The sequence below is a fragment of the Neoarius graeffei genome, chromosome 13 (genome assembly GCF_027579695.1).
Source record: "Neoarius graeffei isolate fNeoGra1 chromosome 13, fNeoGra1.pri, whole genome shotgun sequence".
NCBI classification, from domain to species: domain Eukaryota; kingdom Metazoa; phylum Chordata; class Actinopteri; order Siluriformes; family Ariidae; genus Neoarius; species Neoarius graeffei.
Window position 1 is genome coordinate 64,898,856 of NC_083581.1, and position 19,650 is coordinate 64,918,505.

Here is a 19,650-nt window from a genome sequence, read left to right on the forward strand (position 1 = left end):
ATTCATGTTTGCAAGTATAAAGATTAGGATGAACAAAATTGTTAGTTTTTTATACACACACAAAGTAACTTTAAAAACGCACATTGATAAAACTTTCTGAATTCGTGCTGAGTTTCTCAAGAAGAAAAGAAATGTATCACAATGGAAAAATAACTTTGTTCCGCCCGAATAAGTTCCAAATCTGTGCTCAAATCAGAATTTAAGGGAGTTGTACTCAATAACGTACAATATGACTCAGGTAGTCAATGACATGGACAGGCTTTAATTTTCAAACAAATTTTGCATACACTGTACACACACAATCTTGCCTATAAATACCCGGGGGAAATGATGGGAAAATTGTCATTATTGAAGATGCCACGCCTAAGCCAAAATCAACGTGAACAGGCCATCGGGATGTTGCTGCCGGAAGTACACAGACAGAGGTCGCCCGGCACTTCGGTGTTCATCATTCGACCATTTCCCGTTTGAGTCAGCGTTACAGACAGACAGGGAGCACCAGGGATCGTCCACGCCCTGGTCAGCCTCGAGTCACGACGCCAGTTCAGGATCAGCACATCAGGCTAGCTCACCTCCGTGACAGATTCCTGACACCCTCAGTCACTGCTGCTGAGATCCCTGGACGACACAGACCCAGAATCTCCAGCATGACGGTCCGAACATGGACCAACTGTCACTTTGAATTTTTTTATTGTGAATTAATTCTTGAGTTTGACAATAAATGTCCTTTATCGATGTTTCAAGATGTGTGTGCATTACATACAATATCATAAATTTCAAATATATGCATGGAGCTAAAGTGATATCGTGTTGAATTCCATTGTGCGTTTTTAAAGTTACTTAGTGTGTGTATATATATATATATATATATATATATTACACACAAGTATATTTCATATTTACATCAAGATCTCAACTTGAGTAGTTCATGTGCAGTACACAAGACATGGTCCCCCAATTTAATTCTTCACAGAAATATTTACAGTACTAAAAGTTCAGTCAGTGATTTGAGCTAGCTATTCTGAAACTCAAGTGGTTATTTTGCTATCTTATCCTAACTTGGTGGATGTTGCAGTCCATGACATTTCTTTCCTCCTCCCGTCCTTTGAGCAGATGTTTTATCAAGTATTATACCTTCACTAATTCCTAGTCAATGAATGCCTTTGGAGGTAGTAAATCAATTTGTGGTACATAATGGAAAATAACTTGTTCAAGGAGGCTTGTGCTAGCTGCCTCCGCTAAAAGAACACACTGACGGGTAAAGCAATTGATCCAGTGGTGGCCACAATGGAGTTTCTGCTAGTTGGGCATCCAAACGCTTGAACTGCTTTTTCGACTGCCGCTTTCCACGCAGGGCATGGAGACAGTTTGGAACAAACATGTCGATGATAACCTAAAGATGGAAAAACATCATGGCTGAGAGAAATCCACTATCCAACTTTACAAACCTTACCATAAATTAACAATAATATACAGTTACTGGCAAAAGCTGGTTTGGTGTCTGTAGGCTAATATATATATATATATATATATATATATATATATCAGGGCTTTGAACCGGTTCAAGGAACGAAAACCGGGAACTTTTTCTATTTCACATGGAACAGAAACGAAACCAGAAACTTTATTTTTTATGTTCCGGAACAGAAACGTTTATTAAAAATAATGGTAACCGGTTAATACCGGTTTTTATTTCGTTCCTCAAAGTTTCTGTAGCCTACAAATAAAAAAGTCATTCTTCTCCTGCGCAAGTTTCTATGACCCGCTGGGGTTCACTTCCTGTGTGACGTTCGCTGACTGAATGGAGAGAGCGGGAAGGTGGACTGCTATCACGTCTCCATTACTGAGTGTCTGAGCAAAGAAGAGCCTGAACGTTGCAACCTCCCTATTGGCTGTTTGTAAAAATGTATCAATTGTTGCCCCTCCCACGGGAATCATCGCGGGCTCGAGAGACGAGACCTGACGAGTTAGTTCGTTGGTAGCAGAACAAAATGTCTGGACACAAATCGGGTTTTCAGAAAAGGAAAGAAAATAAACGGAGGGTCGAAAATACAAAAAAGGAGGCAGAAAATGCAAAACGAGTTTTAAGGTAGGACAAATGGTTACTTTTCTGAGGCAGCCCGCCGTGGCTGCCTGCAGGCTTATTTATTATAGCCCATTTAGTTAAAATAGTTGATATAAAATGTTTATAGTTATAGTTATGTGATGGTTGTCCTGATTTAGACTGGTGGGTTTTTTTTGGGGGGGGGTTGCCCGATGTTGCACCCGGGTCCAGATTAGGGCAGAACCGGCCCTGGCTACATTTCAGGTGTAGTTTGTTTTATGTATGTATGTACTTGCATAGATGTGTACTTGGTCTTCCAATATGGCGCCTAACAAAATCTCGCGGCGCGGTGACGTCATGCGGTAGCCCTCTATAGGGCCTGACTAGCCTTTGGTAACACACTAAACGAATTCTCTTTCATTTTTGGCACTTTTTCTGTTTGTGTAGATGGGAAGACATACTGAGAATCCAAATCGCCAACATTTGAAATAATAATTGTTTTGAATTATTTCTTGTCTTATTTAATGAAGGTTGTAATAGAATTAGCCTACATTTGGCTTAAGCTGGATGAGACAGAGACATAATTTTATAGCCATTTGTTAAACAGCTGACAGGGAACGTAATTAACCGTTCCGGGAACGAAATTTTTTTGTTCTAACCGGTTCGGGAACGTCTATTTAATGGTGGAACCCCAAACCGGAAACGTTAAAATTCCGTTTCTGTTCGGAACGAACCAATAGGAAAAAAATTCCGGTTCAAAGCCCTGATATATATATATATATATATATATATATATATATATATATAAAAACACACACACAGGACATTTACATGGTTGCATGAAGATATGAAGTTCATCTGTGAGTGGTGAACCTTCATAAGTGAGCAAAGCAAGCAACTGAAAATGATTCAAAAAGATAACTGTGTAAAGTTCTTTATTTTATATGGACATCCCCACACACAAAAAAATGCAAGTTAAAGCTGTACGGCCTTTTGATTTAATAAAAATCAGTGAAATTTAGTTCCCTCTGAAACTTGGGTATTGCGATATGGTTTTCAGTAATATCTCACACACACCAAAAAAAAAAACAACACACACAACACCCCAGGAAGTTATTTAATTAGCGAATAATGCGCATGAAATCGCAGGTTTACCTTGACATGTACTAACCATTACATTATTCTGTCGCTAAATGAACAGCTGATCACATCGAGGTGCTTGCTGACTGCTGAGATTTATGAGTTTGGTCCTACATTTCCTATCCTTCGCAACATAGGCCAAGTTTACATTAGACCGTATCTGTCTCGTTTTCTTCACGGATGCACTGTCCGTTTACATTAAAACGCCTGGAAAAGGGGGCGTTGTGGCTCAGGTGGTTAAGGCGCCATACCATGAATGCGGGCGACCTGGGTTCGATTCCGGCCCGAGGTCATTTCCCGATCCCTTCCCGTCTCTCTCTCTCCCGCTCATTTCCTGTCTCTACACTGTCCTATCCAATAAAGGTGCAAAAAGCCCAAAAAAATATCTTTAAAAAAAAAAAAAAAACGCCTGGAAACGGGAATCCGCCAGGGCCCATGTATTCAATCCAGATCGTGTGTGGTCCAGTGCTGTGTAAACATTGAGGATACGCGGATACGCTGTGCTGAGCTCTAGCTGGCGTCGTCATTGGACAACGTCACTGTGACATCCACCTTCCTGATTCGCTGGCGTTGGTCATGTGACGCGACTGCTGAAAAACGGCGCGGACTTCCGCCTTGTATCACCTTTCATTAAAGAGTATAAAAGTATGAAAATACTGCAAATACTGATGCAAATACTGCCCATTGTGTAGTTATGATTGTCTTTAGGCTTGCCATCCTTCCACTTGCAAGTGGTAAGTGACTTGCGCACAGCGGCTCAGTCCCGAATCACTGCTCGTGCACTTCACTCGCGCGCTCTGTGAGCTGCGCAGGGCCGGAGTGCGCACCCTCCAGAGGGCACTCGCTGTTCAGGGCGGAGTGATTTGGAGCGCAGCCGCTGAGGAGGAAGCGATGAGCCGCACTGACACATTTCTCAACTTACGTGCCGAATTAGTCATGTGATTAGCGTATCCGTGTATTGGCGTTGCTGTGTGCACGCTAATCGTTTTTAAAAACGTTAATCTGATGATCCGCTGATACGGTCTAATGTAAACCCCACCATAATGTCTTTTCTCGCTTTCCGTTATTGTAGTCGGTTTTTCATGTTCCATTCACACGCACACATCCTCCATTTTTCTCTCCTGTTTCAAATTTGCATCCCACACTGCCTTACGTGAATGGGGAAAGCCCACCCCATGATGCAGTATCTTGAATTGGGTCATGGTGAAGTAGGGAAGAAAAAAAAAATAGATAGCTGGACAGATAGATAGCAGAGAATTTAGGGCCATATGGCCCTAAACTCATTAATGGTTCTATTTAAAAAAAAATTGGAAGTCTGTGATTTGAATTCAGTTGCTTTTGTTCCACTAAACAAATAATTGGGTGTCAGGGTAAATTATTTTTAATAACCTAAACTTAAAATCTGAAAGGCAGTCGACCTTTCATCAAAATAATTTTAATTCTCAACTGGTTCACCCATTTCGATGCGCTTCTAGTCAGCAGGAAAACACTGGGAGTGACGTCATCAGAGTGAAATGGCGGAAAATGTCACTCAGATCCATGATGTATTTTGTATGAAAAATGTGAGTTTTTCAACACAAGATAAACTTCATATCTTCAAGCCAATATGTGATTTTCTTTATTAGACACATTCACAGGAAAGAAAGGGAAAAAAAAACACAGGGAAAATATGCCACTTGTATTTTTCATACAAGCTACAATGATGCTTGAAAGTTTGTGAACCCTTTAGAATTTTCTATATTTCTGCATAAATATGACCTAAAACATCATCAGATTTTCACACAAGTCCTAAAAGTAGATAAAGAGAACCCAGTTAAACAAATGAGACAAAAATATTATACTTGGTCATTTATTTATTGAGGAAAATTGATCCAATATTACATATCTGTGAGTGGCAAAAGTATGAGAACCTTTGCTTTCAGTATCTGGTGTGACCCCGTTGTGCAGCAATAACTGCAACTAAACGTTTGCGGTAACTGTTGATCAGTCCTGCACACCGGCTTGGAGGAATTTTAGCCCGTTCCTCCGTACAGAACAGCTTCAACTCTGGGATGTTGGTGGGTTTCCTCACATGAACTGCTCGCTTCAGGTCCTTCCATAACATTTCGATTGGATTAAGGTCAGGACTTTGACTTGGCCATTCCAAAACATTAACTTTATTCTTCTTTAACCATTCTTTGGTAGAACGACTTGTGTACTTAGGGTCGTTGTCTTGCTGCATGACCCACCTTCTCTTGAAATTCAGGTGGGGTTTACATTAGACCGTATCAGCGGATCATCAGATTAACGTTTTTAAAACGATTAGTGTGCACACAGCAACGCCAATACACGATTTGCGTGCACACAGCAACACCAATACACGGATACGCTTGGCTCCGCAGGCATCCTGCGCTCCAAATCACTCCGCCCTGAACAGCGAGTGCCCTCTGGAGGGTGCGCACTCCGGCCCTGCGCAGCTCACAGAGCGCACAAGCAGTGATTTGGGACTGAGCCGCTGTGTGTGTGATCTCAGTGCATGTCGGGCATGTGCGTCACTTACCACTTGCAAGTGGAAGGATGGCAAGCCTAAAGACAATCATAACTACACAATGGGCAGTATTTGCATCAGTATTTGCAGTATTTTCATACTTTTATACTCTTTAATGAAAGGTGATACAAGGCGGAAGTCCGCGCCGTTTTTCAGCAGTCGCGTCACATGACCAACGCCAGCGAATCAGGAAGGTGGATGTCACAGTGATGTTGTCCAATGACGACGCCAGCTAGAGCTCAGCACAGCGTATCCGCGTATTCTCAATGTTTACACAGCACCGGACCAGACACGATCTGGATTGAATACGTGGACCCTGACGGATTCTCGTTTCCCGGCGTTTTAATGTAAACGGACAGTGCATCCGCGAATAAAACGAGACAGATACGGTCTAATGTAAACTTGGCCTCAATTCATGGACAGATGTCCTGACATTTTCCTTTAGAATTTGCTGGTATAACTCAGAATTCATTGTTCCATCAATGATGGCAAGCTGTCCTGGCTCAGATGCAGCAAAACAGGCCCAAACCATGATACTACCACCACCATGTTTCACAGATGGGATAAGGTTCTGCTGGAATGCAGTGTTTTCCTTTCTCCAAACATAATGCTTCTCATTTAAACCAAAAAGTTCTATTTTGGTCTCATCCGTCCACAGAACATTTTTCCGATAGCCTTCTGGCTTGTCCACGTGATCTTTAGCAAACTGCAGATGAGCAGCAATGTTCTTTTTGGAGAGCAGTGGCTTTCTCCTTGCAACCCTGTTATGCACACCATTGTTGCTCAGTGTTCTCCTGATGGTGGGCTCATGAACATTAACATTGGCCAATGTAAGAGAGGCCTTCAGTTGCTTAGAAGTTACCTTGGGGTCCTTTGTGACCTCACCAACTATTACATGCCTTGCTCTTGGAGTGATCTCTGTTGGTCAACCGCTCCTGCGGAGGGTAGATGGTTTTGTAACCTTTTCCAGCCTGATGAGCATCAACAATGCTTTTTCTGAGGTCCTCAGAAATCTCCTTTGTTCGTGCCATGATACACTTCCACAAACATGTGTTGTGAAGATCAGACTTTGATAGATCCCTGTTCTTTAAATAAAACAGGGCGCCCACTCACACCTGATTGTCATCCCATTGATTGAAAACACCTGACTCCAATTTCACCTTCAAATTAACTGCTAATCCTAGAGGTTCACATACTTTTGCCACTCACAGATATGTAATATTGGAACATTATCCGCAATAAATAAATGACCAAGTATAATATTTTTTGTCTCATTTGTTTAACTGGGTTCTCTTTATCTACTTTTAGGACTTGTGTGAAAATCTGATGATGTTTTAGGTCATATTTATGCAGAAATATCGAAAATTCTAAAGGGTTCACAAACTTTCAAGCACCACTGTACATCTAGGACATGGAGAACCAAAACTGACAAGTCTATCACTCGTGAGGAAACTGATGAATTGCTTTTTATTTTTTTCTTTTAATCCAAACAATTCATCAGTTTCCTCACGAGTGACAAATAGAGATTTGTCTGTTTTGGTTCTCCAGGTCCTAGACGTAGCTCATATGAAAAATACAAGTGGCATATTTCCTTGTGTGTGTAAAATATATAATTACACTTTTTCCCCCTTTTTTTTTTAAACTTTACCTCCAGCAAGTAGCACATGAAGAAGTTGAGAGCAGCGAGTGCCACCAGCAGCAGTTTGTAGTTCATGTCCGTGATGTTATACAGCTGCAGTTTATTGTGAATATAGGTCTGGGGGGCCAGAACCAACCAAAGCATTACTGCAAACAGGACCAGCAGCACTAACAGAAAAAAAACTACAAGAAACAGAAAATATTGACAAGTTTAAATGCAGTAACTCATGCAACATGCAGAAAATACAGTTTGAGAAGTTTTATAAGCCTGTTTCACACTGCGATTACTGTGATCTTTTAAGATTTTTAATTGTAAGACTGTACAAGATGATCCCAGTAAAATCTTGGCCGAATTCTATAACATACTGCGATAATGTGTTCTCCATGTCAGGTTAAATCTTCTTAAAATACCTACGATAATTAATTATTTGCCAAAGGCGAAGTGAATATCGGTGAATAATAACTGAGACGAAGTCGAGGTTATTATTCACTGTTTTTCACTGATATTCACAAAACCTGAGGCAAATCATTGTTCTGGTATAAATACACAGGTTGTTTAAAAAAAAAAAAATCATTTAGTATTTCAAACTTCACTTGTCACTTTCTCTATGCTGAGTCACACAAAATACTTTGTTTTCAAATCGATAAAATAAATCACAACAACTCCACCTTACTTTTGAATAGTTTTAGACCGAACTTCATAGCATCTTTCGTGCTTTTGGGAACAGCATTTTCTTTCATCATTTCTAATTCTTCCTCATTTACGGTGACGAAGTGATTGGCCGCCATTTTGCCAAGTTGCTCAACGTGATTATTGAGAAATAGTCTGAATCTCTCGACCCATCAACACGCAATTTCCTATAAACCACCTGCATATTTATCTCATCTCATTATCTCTAGCCGCTTTATCCTGTTCTACAGGGTTGCAGGCAAGCTGGAGCCTATCCCAGCTGACTACGGGTGAAAGGCGGGGTACACCCTGGACAAGTCGCCAGGTCATCACAGGGCTGACACATAGACACAGACAACCATTCACACTCACACCTACGGTCAATTTAGAGTCACCAGTTAACCTAACCTGCATGTCTTTGGACTGTGGGGGAAACCGGAGTACCCGGAGGAAACCCACGCGGACACGGAGAGAACATGCAAACTCCGCACAGAAAGGCCCTCGCCGGCCACGGGGCTCGAACCCAGGACCTTCTTGCTGTGAGGCGACAGCGCTAACCACTACACCACCGTGCCGCCCCCTGCATATTTATACTCAAGAAAATTACATCATCATGAACCAGTGGCTCGTGCAGAAAATGGGTTTGCATAAACAGAGTTTGAAGTAATAAGGATTTTTCTGTCCATTACTATGATTTCTTGCCTCACAGCAAGAAGGTCCGGGTTCGAGCCCCGTGGCCGGCGAGGGCCTTTCTGTGTGGAGTTTGCATGTTCTCCCCGTGTCTGCGTGGGTCTCCTCCGGGTGCTCCGGTTTCCCCCACAGTCCAAAGACATGCAGGTTAGGTTAACTGGTGACTCTAAATTGAGCGTAGGTGTGAATGTGAGTGTGAATGGTTGTCTGTGTCTATGTGTCAGCCCTGTGATGACCTGGCGACTTGTCCAGGGTGTACCCCGCCTTTCGCCCGTAGTCAGCTGGGATAGGCTCCAGCTTGCCTGCGACCCTGTAGAAGGATAAAGCGGCTAGAGATAATGAGATGAGATGAGACCATGATTTATGGTTCCTCATTGGTATTACTGTATTTGTAGTCGTCCTGAATATTTCAGACACAATTTTGTTTCTCGTTTCACGACCAAAGAATTCTTACGATGTGCGATTTTTGTTTGCAACAACAAAATCAAAGCCGTACAGTGTAATTCTTGCTTCAGAAGACATCTAAAAAGATCCAGATGCCAAAATGTTCCTCATTATATTACCATTTTTGTAAAGTGGTTTCTTGTAAGGGTAGCCTTTCGTCACAGTTACACACATCATGATGTACTGGAACCCTGAGAGAGCAAACAGACTTGTGTCCTCCATGTTTGGCAAATTTTCTGCTCCTGTCACAGTGGAATTGAGAGGAATGTACCTACAGACAAAGGAGCATAATAAATCTGTGAACTAAAAACCAACAACAACTACTGACCCTATTTCCAGAAAGGTTGGGATATTTTCCAAAATGCAATCGAACAAAAAAAAATCTGATTTTGTTAATTCACGTGAACCTTTATTTAAATGATAAAAGTACAAAGAAAAGATTTTCAATCGTTTTACTGACCAATTTAATTGTATTTTCTAAATATAAACAACATTAGACACGGGGAGAACATGCAAACTCCGCACAGAAAGGCCCTCGTCAGCCACGGGGCTTGAACCCGGACCTTCTTGCTGTGAGGCGACAGCGCTAACCACTACACCACCGTGCCACCCACAATGTTATGTTCTGTAGATTTTGAAAGACCTAAAATCTCGCACTGAGAAATGTTCTTTTTGAATTGAACAATTCCCTCACGAATTTTGGCACAAAGGAGTGAGCCATAACCCATCATTGTTTGCAAAGACTGAGCCTTTGGTGCATGCTCCTTTTATACCCAATCATGATAGTAATTAACCTGCTTATTGTGGAATCTTCCAAAATGGTGTTACTTGAATATCCTATAAACTTTTCAGTCTCATTTTGCCTCTGTCCCAACCTTTTTATTTTTATTTAAATTTTTTTTTTTTTTGGGTGGGTGAATGTTGCAGGCATCAAATTCTAACTTCATTTATATTTAGAAAATACAATTAAGTTGGTCAGTAAAACTATTGAAAATCTTTTCTTTGTACTTTTTTTCAGTTAAATAAAGATTCACGTGAATTAGCATAGATTTTTCTTGCATTTTGGAAAATATCCGAACCTTTTTGGAAACGGGGCTCGTATAACGCCACTTCTCAGACTCACCATTCCTGTGATTTAGTGATCAGCAGAGCAGCCACCTGGCTCAGGATGAGCAGAAGCATGTGGAGGAATAAAGCAAAAAGAACAGGCACAGCTAGAAGGCTAGCAGGGGGCCTCTTGTGGTGAAGCTCATCACTGGGGCCACCTAGACCCATCACGACAGCAAGCACAGTCACCAAGGCCAAGTCAAAGAAGAGGAACTGCCAATCACCAAAGTTTGTTTTCACCTAAGCCAGAAAAGCAACAATGTAAAATAAATCAAACAGCTGCATCAAAATAAAGAGATTGTAAAATGTCCCCTCCCACCCAGCATGCCTCATTTCAGCCTCTTCTCTTAGACAAAATCTACACTCTTGATAAAACAAACCCGTTTTTTCCTTTCGCCATCAGAAAACTCAACTTCTCTTCAGATGGTACTATAAACCCCTCGTGCTTTCACTTCAAACTGCGCACACTGTTCTTTATCACTCGGTTAAATCGGATAGTATTAATGCACGGTCATTATTGTTACATTAGCTTCAGTCATTACTGTTGCTCCATTTGTGCACTCTGGTTCAGTATTAAAGGTCAAAGGCAAAGGTCGGAGGTGAAACGTAGAATATCAACTTTATTGTCTAGAAGAACGACCCAAAAAGCGAATTCAATCTTCTTAGTGTCTAATTTGCACCCTAAAATTGAATAAAACGGTTAAAATATACTGTTTTGCCCAGTTTCCGAAGGTTTGTTTACATCTCGCTTATGCGCACTTTCACCGCCAGCGGACCGTCGTCGTGACGTCATTTAAGCCAAACAGACTGGGAGCAGTTTTGTGTTTACTGAGCACACGTGTACGGACTTTGGTCGTGAGAGGTTGTGTAAAATGTCTGAAAGCAGCGGCGTGCACAGATAGACATGAGGTGGTGCTCAAGCACCTGCCCCTCTGCCCTCTGTCCAAAAAAGTGCCCTTTTGAATTTTTTTTTTTTTTACAGTTTACTGAGGCCAATGTCGACATGATCTTTTAGAAAAGCCGCGGCATTAAAAGCGTGTGTGAAAATAATGTCCCGATGTGTGTCCCCTCCGCACACACACCGGACCTCTGTCTCTCTTGCTCTGTCAGGTGAACAAGCGTGCAGTGCATTCAATGTGACGTTGCAGCAGCATGGCGTCCTGGAAGCCACGGCCTTGTCGTAGCGCAGACAACACATCGGGCAGTCAGTCAGCTCTTCCCCTGCCCCACCAGCCAGGTAACACATGACTCGAGTGAAAATGTATTGTTTGCCCTCTAAGCCCAAGCTGTAATTATTTTGTCGTGAAGTAGCCCGTCGCATACAGAAACAACTGCACATAAGTATTATATTTTTTTTGCTAGACCATTTTCAGATTTAGGAAAACAAAAATTTCTTTTTCTATTTTGTTCAACTAGAGCTTCCTGGCAAAGTCAAAAAGCCTTGATGTAATAAATTAAGTGGTTGTTTTACACCTTTAAAAACTAAAACGGGTCAGTGGCGACCCAAACACAAGAGGAGGGTTAAATCTCAGACTTTTATAATAAGGTGTTCCACATGTGCAAAAAAGTGCCCTTTTTTCCCCCCAGAGCACTTGCCCCCCAAAATGTCTGTGCACGCCACTGTCTGAAAGCGATAGCGATTTTGAAGTAGGAACTCTCCAAATTGAATATCGAGAGGTGAAACCATATATGTATGAACCTATGGCCGTTGCGAAGCAATCAGGGAACGTGGCTCACTGGTTTGACCGTGCAGCCTTGGAATCAGACAGCGATTCGGCCGACTCTGATCGCGGTGACCCTGGACCTCAACAAGACTCGCGCCCAAACGATTTATTCTGGAAATTATGATAAATTCCTACTTTCGTCGTAATACTAAATAAGAGCCCTTTTGAAGAATAATTAAACCGCCCTCCCTAGTGGATATAGGCAACGATTACTTGACAGTGCGCCGGTAGGCCACATTAGCCTGCCATCCACGGCATTATACTATTTGTAGCCGACTCTAAGCAAGGAAATATCTTTTTGTCTCATTTCCACAATGATTGTACAGGATCCCTCAGGATTCTTGACTTGTCAATTGCAAGCAAAAGTAAAAATGTTTACCTCCAATTGTCTCCTTTTTGCTTGAGCGTTGCTGGTCCGTTTCTTCTTTGACTGCTTAATTTTGTTTCACGCGCACAAACCACTCTCTGCCTCTTCCCTTCCAGAAAAAAAAAACAACCCTCTGGCTTCACACGCACAATCCACTGCACAATCCACGCGCTTCGTCTCCTCTTTCAGAAAAAGCCAACCCACTCGCTCCGCCTCTTCTCCTTTTTCGGCAAAAGCCAACCCTTTCGCTCCGCCTCTTCTTTTTTGGAAAAAGCCAACCCACTCGCTCCGCCTCTTCTTTTTCGGAAAAAGCCTATCCTCTTGTTCCGCCTCTTCTCCTCTTCCGAAAAAAGCCAATCCGCCCTCTCTGCCTCTTCTCCTCTCTCGGAAAAAGGTAAAAACTTCTTCCTGAACCGGTCCCGTTGTTACAGTTCACTGCACAACAATAAGGCGTTTTTTTTTTGTTTTTGAAATTCCCGAACACACGTCTGCAATCAAGCCAAACAGCAATGAAAATACACGGAAGTGGACTCAACTCAAGCGGTTTGTTTGTCTTAAATGACGTCACGTGCCGAGTGGTCACGAAAATAGCCGAAGAGAATTTTGCCACGATCCGCGCTAACTTATTTTAATTATTACTTGTTAACAATACTTCTTGGGATCAGAAGAAAATTACAGAGGGTTTTTTTTTTAACATATAAAGTTTCAAATGTGCATAAAATTAAAACCGTTGCCTATGGCCTTTAAAGCACACACTGTCTTGTCCGTTATAATAACAAACAGTAGTATATTTCTATAGCACCTTTTACAATGCCAAGGTTGCTTTACAGGAGGGAGGGAAAAAAAAGACTAAGCAGTAAGAGAGGAAGAGAAATGTTCATGGAAAAGATAAGCCTTCCGTTGAGATTTGAAAGTAGAGAAAGAAGAGCAGTCATGGAGAGGTTGAGGAAGCGAATTCCAGAGATTGGGGGCGATGGCACTGAAGGACCTTCCACTATGGCGGGCAAGTCTAGTGCGTGGGGCAGCAAGTAAGTTGTTACTAGAAGACCTTAGTGAGCAATAAGGGGTCATAGTTCCCTAAGGTAGGTCACCACAAGATTACGCAGGGCTTTGAAAGTGACAAGCAAGATTTTAAATTTGATACTGGACCGAACCGGTAGCCAGTGTAGCTGAGAGAGGATTGGGGTGATGTGAGCAGAGTGTTTAGTACGGGTTAGAACTCCAGCTGCAGAGTTCTGGATATACTGTACAGGGTTAGTCAAAATTATGTTAACACTAATGGATTATTTTTCTCCTGCAGATAGGCATACACCATGGGTGGCAGATTAAATGATACTGTTGCTCGCTGGTTTTTGCGTTGAACACAATGGCGAACAGGTTGAGACCGTCCTGTAAATCATCTTGCACGTATAATGTGTGTTTTGTTTTTAAGCGTTAACAATTTTGACCAACCCTGTATTGTAGCTTTTGTAAATACTTTGTAGGAAGGCCTACTGTATGAAGAGCAAATTACAATAATCTAAACGAGGCATCATGAAAGCAAGAACCAGAGTTTGTGCATCATTACTAGTCAAAAGCGGACAAAGACAAGCAATGTTACAAAGGTGAAAGAATGCAAATTTGGTGAGTGACTTAATATGAAAATCAAACTTGAGCGATGGATCAAATAGTACTCCAAGATTTCTGATGACAGGAGCAGGTTTCACAAATACTACATCAGTATGAATAGAAAAAGTTGGATGAGTCAGACAGTAGTGATTTGAGACCAAGCAGTAGGACTTCAGTTTTATCAGTGTTTAACTTTAGAAAGTTTTCCTTCAACCAAAGCTTTAATCTGAAATACAGTCAGTGTACTGAGAGGGGAGTCTGTACGAAGATATAGTTGTACATTATTTGCATAGCAGTGAAATTTAAGGCCATGGCTAGAAATAATGACCAAGGAGTAGGATGTAGATTAAAAAGAGCAGAGGCCCAAGAACTGATCCCTGAGGGACCCCACACTTAACAGAAGAGGGCAGATTTGTGTGAACCTAGTCTGATATACTTGTCTGTTTGTAAGATACAACCTGAACTACTGAAGGGCTATGTAAGTGATAACAGTAGAAGAGAAACAGGAAATGAGTGCAGTGGTGTTAACAGGGTCAAAACAGCACTCAAGTCAAGACGAAGGAGAAAATTGACAGAACTACTATCAGTAGACCGGGGGAGATCATTAATAACATGCAGCTGTCTCAGTGCTGTGATGTGTACAGAAACGGACCATAAAGCGTGTTTTCGTTAAAGCTAGACGGCCTTTCGATTTCATAAAATCGGTGAAGTTTAGTTCCCTCTGAAATTTGGTCATTGTGATGCATGTTTATTTCTGTAATATCTCATAAAGGCCATTCTGTGGCTGGGAAGTTATTTAATTTGAAGGGATTAAAGCAAATAACGTGCATGATATCGCTCGCTTCGCGCAGTCAAGCAGACAGAGGAAGTCCGTGTGCACATGCGCAGGTTTACCACCTTCTTTTGGGTTTTTACAGCAGCTGGCATCCACAGTGTTGCATTACTGCCATCTACAGGTTTACCTTTAACCGTGCACAGAGTTACATTATTCCGTCACTAAACGAACAGCTGATCACACCGAGGTGCTCGCTGACTGCCGATATTTGTTAGTTTGGTCTTGCGTTTCCTTTCCTTCGCAACAGAACGTCTTTTCTTCTCGCTTTCCGTTACTGTAGTCGGTCTTTCACATTTCATTCGCACGCTCACGTCCTCCATTTTTCTCTGCCGTTTCAAATTTGTATCCCACAATGCCTTGCGCGAACAGGGAAAGCCCACCACATGATGCGTGACGTAGTATCTTGAACTGGGTCATGGTGAAGCAGGAAAAAATAGCAGAGAATTCAGGGTCACGTGGCCCTAAATTCATTAACTGTTCCATTTTTAAAAAGCCTAATAAAATTGGAAGTCTGTGATTCAAATTCAGCAGCTTTCTGTCCACTAAACAAAATAATTGGGTGTCAGGGAAAATTTTTATGACCTACACTTAAAAATATCTAAAAGCCAGTCTACCTTTAAGAAAGGTCTGGAAGTTGCATAGCTACCACTTTTTTTCCATCACTTTAGCTTGAAAGGGAAGATTTGAGATGGGTCTATAATTATCATCACTTAGTTTAGTTTATTGTTAAGCTATTGGATTGAGAATGCTGGATTTTAATAATATGGAACAACTAATCAGCCTGGAGCACTGCTGTAGCCTTTATGCTCCATTTGGTTCAAAAATGACCTACATTATACGGCCAAAAGTTGTGGACCCCTGACCATCCAATTCATACCTGCTTTTTGAACACCGCTTTCCAGATTTAGTTCCTCCATTGATGTTATAATAAGCTCCACTCTTCTGGGAGGGCTTTCTACTAGATTTTGGAAAGTGGGTTTCCAAAAAGCCAGTCTTAGTGTGGTCAGGCACTGATGTTGGGCGAGGAAATCTAGAATGCATTCAGCATTCCAGCGCATCCCAAAAGTATTAAGTGGGGTTGAGGTCAGGACTCTGTGCAATCCACTTGAGTTCTTCTACTCAAACCTTGGCAAACCATGTCTTCATGGACCTTACTTTGTACACATGCCCTTAGTTCCAGTGAAGGGAAATTCTAATGCTCCAGTCTACAAAGGCATTCTATACAATTGTGTGATTCCAATTTTGTGCCAGCAGTTTGGGGAAGGCATTCAGTACCAGGCAAACGTCTAGACACACTGTGTTTGGACACAGTGATTTCTCCTTACTTTTATTAATTAAGTCACTTCATGTCTTAAAGTAACGATGGAGGTCATTTCTCTTTACTTAATTGAGCCGTTCTTGACACAATATGGATTACTACAGTTGTGGAATAGGGCTATTTGCTGTATTTTTATTATTTGATCTCGAACGCATTAAGAAGGCAAGAAACTCGTCCACTAATTAATTTTTGACGAGGCACCTGTTAATTGAAAAGCATTCCAGGTGACTACCTCATGAAGCTGGTTAAGATAATGCCAATAATGTGCAAAGCATCACTAGCTACTTTGAAGAATATGAAATATGAAACATTTTGGTTTTATAACCATACAATTCTATACATGTTCCATATGTTATTTCATAGTTTTGGTGTGTTCAGTATTGTTCTACAACGTAGAAAATAGTCAAAATGCAGAAAAACCTATGAATGAGTAAGTGTGCACAAACTTTTGAGTGGTACTGTACATGCATGTAATTCAGATGTTCACAAACCTTTGGCCGTATAGTGTATATTAAATAATTACTGAAACCATACCAATGTTAAATTATTATTATAATCCATTGTCACGTTATAATCCCTCCATCTCTTATTTACACTCTGGCCTCCCATCAGAATGTACTGTGTTAATAGCTGAGGTGATAATATACACAAATAGGGAATTTAAAGTAAAATAAACGAAATTTCACAATTATATAACAAGAAAAAGAAAAAAAGACAGCAGTGAACAGAGCATCAGTGTAAGAGGCATATGGAAGTGGTGTAATAATGTATTGTTAAGACAGAATTAACAGATTCAGCTAAATGTAACAGTAGAAACACTTAAAACACTCACAGTGTAAAGGATGAGTACAGAGGAAAACTGGATCAGACTGTACAGTGCCATATATTTAAAAAGACTGAAGGATGTCACCAGTGAGCATCTTCCCTCCCTGTTTAAACAAAGCCATACAAGTCGTGGTTTTAAAAAAAAACCTTGAAAAATTAATTCAAATCACATGAATGAAATACATGCTCACTGTATTGAATGACAGGTTTGTTCTGCAAAGAAAACACCTCTGCATGTGTTTCAGTGAGAAGAAAGAAAACACTTCTATTTCACCTGATCAGCAAAGGCACACAACTGATGTTGTCAGATTTGGAGGTAAAGGGAGAGGCAACAGAAGCCTCAGCCTCAGACAGAGAGACGCCGACATCAGCAGCCCTCAGTGCTCCACAGTCATTAGCGCCGTCTCCACACATGCCCACTCTATAACTGGAGAGGGAAAACACCAAAAAGGAGAATACACTTAGCAATAAACATCTTCACAGCCACAATATGGTTTGCCAACGTGATAACGTGCCACTTATTATAGTTCCGACTGAAACTGAAAGAAGTGCTTCTTCTGTATTGTCTGTGAGAAAAACTCAACAAGACATATGATCATTCATAATGTGGTTGCTTTAACAGCACCAAAGAGGAGAGAAAAAAACCCACCATACTTAGCAATAGAGTGCTTCGAGATCAGCGCGAACCCGGCGGCGGCCATATTGGAAGTCAAACGTCGCTGTGTCAGTGCATTGTTGTTGCTCAGCGAAGCAAAATGCCGAATACGTGCGTCATTGTTGGCTGTAGTAGCCGGGGGGAAAAGGGTGGCAAAAGCTTCCATAGACTCCCTAAAGTCGTGACTAACCAGGGAATTGCAGCACAGGAGAAAAGCGAGCGGAGGAGACGACAGTGGCTGGCTGCCATTAACCGATCAAATTTAGGACAACTTGACTGTATCCGGATTTGTTCTGATCACTTTGTGACAGGTAGGTTAATATTGTCTTGAATTTCATAGTTACTAAAATAAATGTGATACAAACTTATCTTTTCTATGTACTTTCAGCAATGATTAATGGATATATTTGTCACATTAGGTAGCTTATGTCTACTGCAGTGCATTGTTGCATCAAATGGCATTTAAGATCTAGGCCTAGTAATGTTTATGTACACATGCTGTTAGTACAAGTTACATACTAGGCCTACATTTTATTCACTGACTAAAATAATTGATAATTATGCAGCAACAAGCTGGGGTCAGCTTTCCATTCCTTCTCACTAACAGTGTATGGATCTACATTCCCAATGAAACGTACCTTCTCAGCATAATGCTCCCGTGCCTGCTTATCCAAACTTTCACAGTAATGCTCCATCACTTCAGATGTCTAAATTCTTAAAAAATCCAAGCTTCTAAGCCCTCTAACGCGGAAACGAATCGGTGAATGTGTACTCTATGATGTGTACTCCATGAGCGCTCTGGAGCGAGTGACTTCCAAGATGGCCACGCAGACAACGTGATAACGTGCCACTTACACTACGTTCACACTGCAAGGCTTAATGCTCAATTCCGATTTTTTTGTGAAATCCGATTTTTTTGTGAGGTCGTTCACATTAAAAAATATATGCGACTTGTATGTGATCCTCAGTATGAACGAAAAGCGACCTAAAAGTGTTCCGCATGCGCATTGCAAGATACGACGACGTCACATGCAGTGAGCATGGCCAGTGTTTACGGAAGTAACCTAAAGTTTCCTGTGTACCGGTTGCAGTATGACCCATCCAATCTAGCTTGAATAGCTGTATCCCCCCAAATGGAAATCAGCTCCCTAACCTCTGCGTCCTTCCATTGAGAAGATTCAGAACCTTCACAGCCCGAAGCATCCCTCGCATTGATGTCATGCGCCATGTTGTTGTAACTTTTTTTGAGAGACCCGCCGCCTACTTCAGCGCAGAATAGTGACGTTTGTGGCTTGTTGATGACGTGTAAGTCGGATGAATGCGACCTGGCGGTTCAGACTGAAGTCGCATATGAAAAGATCGGATAGGAATCGGAATTAGGACCACATATCCAAACGGCCTGGGTCAGATTTGAAAAAATCGGATCTGTGTCGTACATATTGTCAATAAAAGATCGGCTACAGGTCACTTAATATGGGCGAAAAAATCGGATTTGAGTCACTTCAGCCTGCAGTGTGAACGTAGTGTTATTATAGTTCCGACTGAAACTGAAAGAAGTGCTTCTTCTGTATTATCTGTGAGAAAAACTCAACAAGACATATGATCATTCATAATGTGGTTGCTTTAACAGCACCAAAGAGGAGAAGAAAAAAACCCCCACCATACTTAGCAATAAACATCTTCACTGCCACAATATGGTTTGCCAACGTGATAACGTGCCACTTATTATAGTTCCGAGTGAAACTGAAAGAAGTGCTTCTTCTGTATTGTCTGTGAGAAAAACTCAACAAGACATGCAGTAATTTATAGTGTGGTTGCTTTAGAGATCTAAATAGTTGTTGATAAATTAGTATTCATTTTCCTCCCCGATACTCATTATCTAGTAGAATTTAAAATCGTTTAAAACTGTTATAGGAAAATCCACAATGGGGTGGTGTGATGCAGACCAACGTGAAGTGGAATGTCTGCGAAACAAGTTCGTTCTGTTTATTGCTTACGTTATAACAACTATAGACAGTTATTTATTCAACAGTCTCTCCCTCTTTCCAAGACCCAAAG

The 19,650-nt window shown here is 41.3% G+C and overlaps 1 protein-coding gene across 4 annotated transcripts in view; it reads right to left on the reverse strand.

Moving 5' to 3' along the window:
• Window positions 1-246: 246 nt before the first annotated feature.
• The window catches only part of atp13a2 (ATPase cation transporting 13A2), a 106,947-nt gene continuing 87,543 nt past the window's right edge, over window positions 247-19,650 (reverse strand). For 3 of the 4 annotated variants that reach the window (XM_060938337.1, XM_060938335.1, XM_060938336.1), the window contains 6 exons: window positions 17,212-17,364; window positions 16,945-17,041; window positions 10,277-10,500; window positions 9,273-9,424; window positions 7,360-7,532; window positions 247-1,393 (listed from right to left, as the gene is read on the reverse strand). In XM_060938337.1, the coding sequence (XP_060794320.1) occupies window positions 1,226-1,393; window positions 7,360-7,532; window positions 9,273-9,424; window positions 10,277-10,500; window positions 16,945-17,041; window positions 17,212-17,364 (967 nt within the window). In that variant the 3' untranslated portion in view covers window positions 247-1,225. Of the gene's footprint in view, window positions 1,394-7,359; window positions 7,533-9,272; window positions 9,425-10,276; window positions 10,501-16,944; window positions 17,042-17,211; window positions 17,365-19,650 lie in introns of those variants that run through there. The other variant, XM_060938338.1, reaches the window with a different exon arrangement.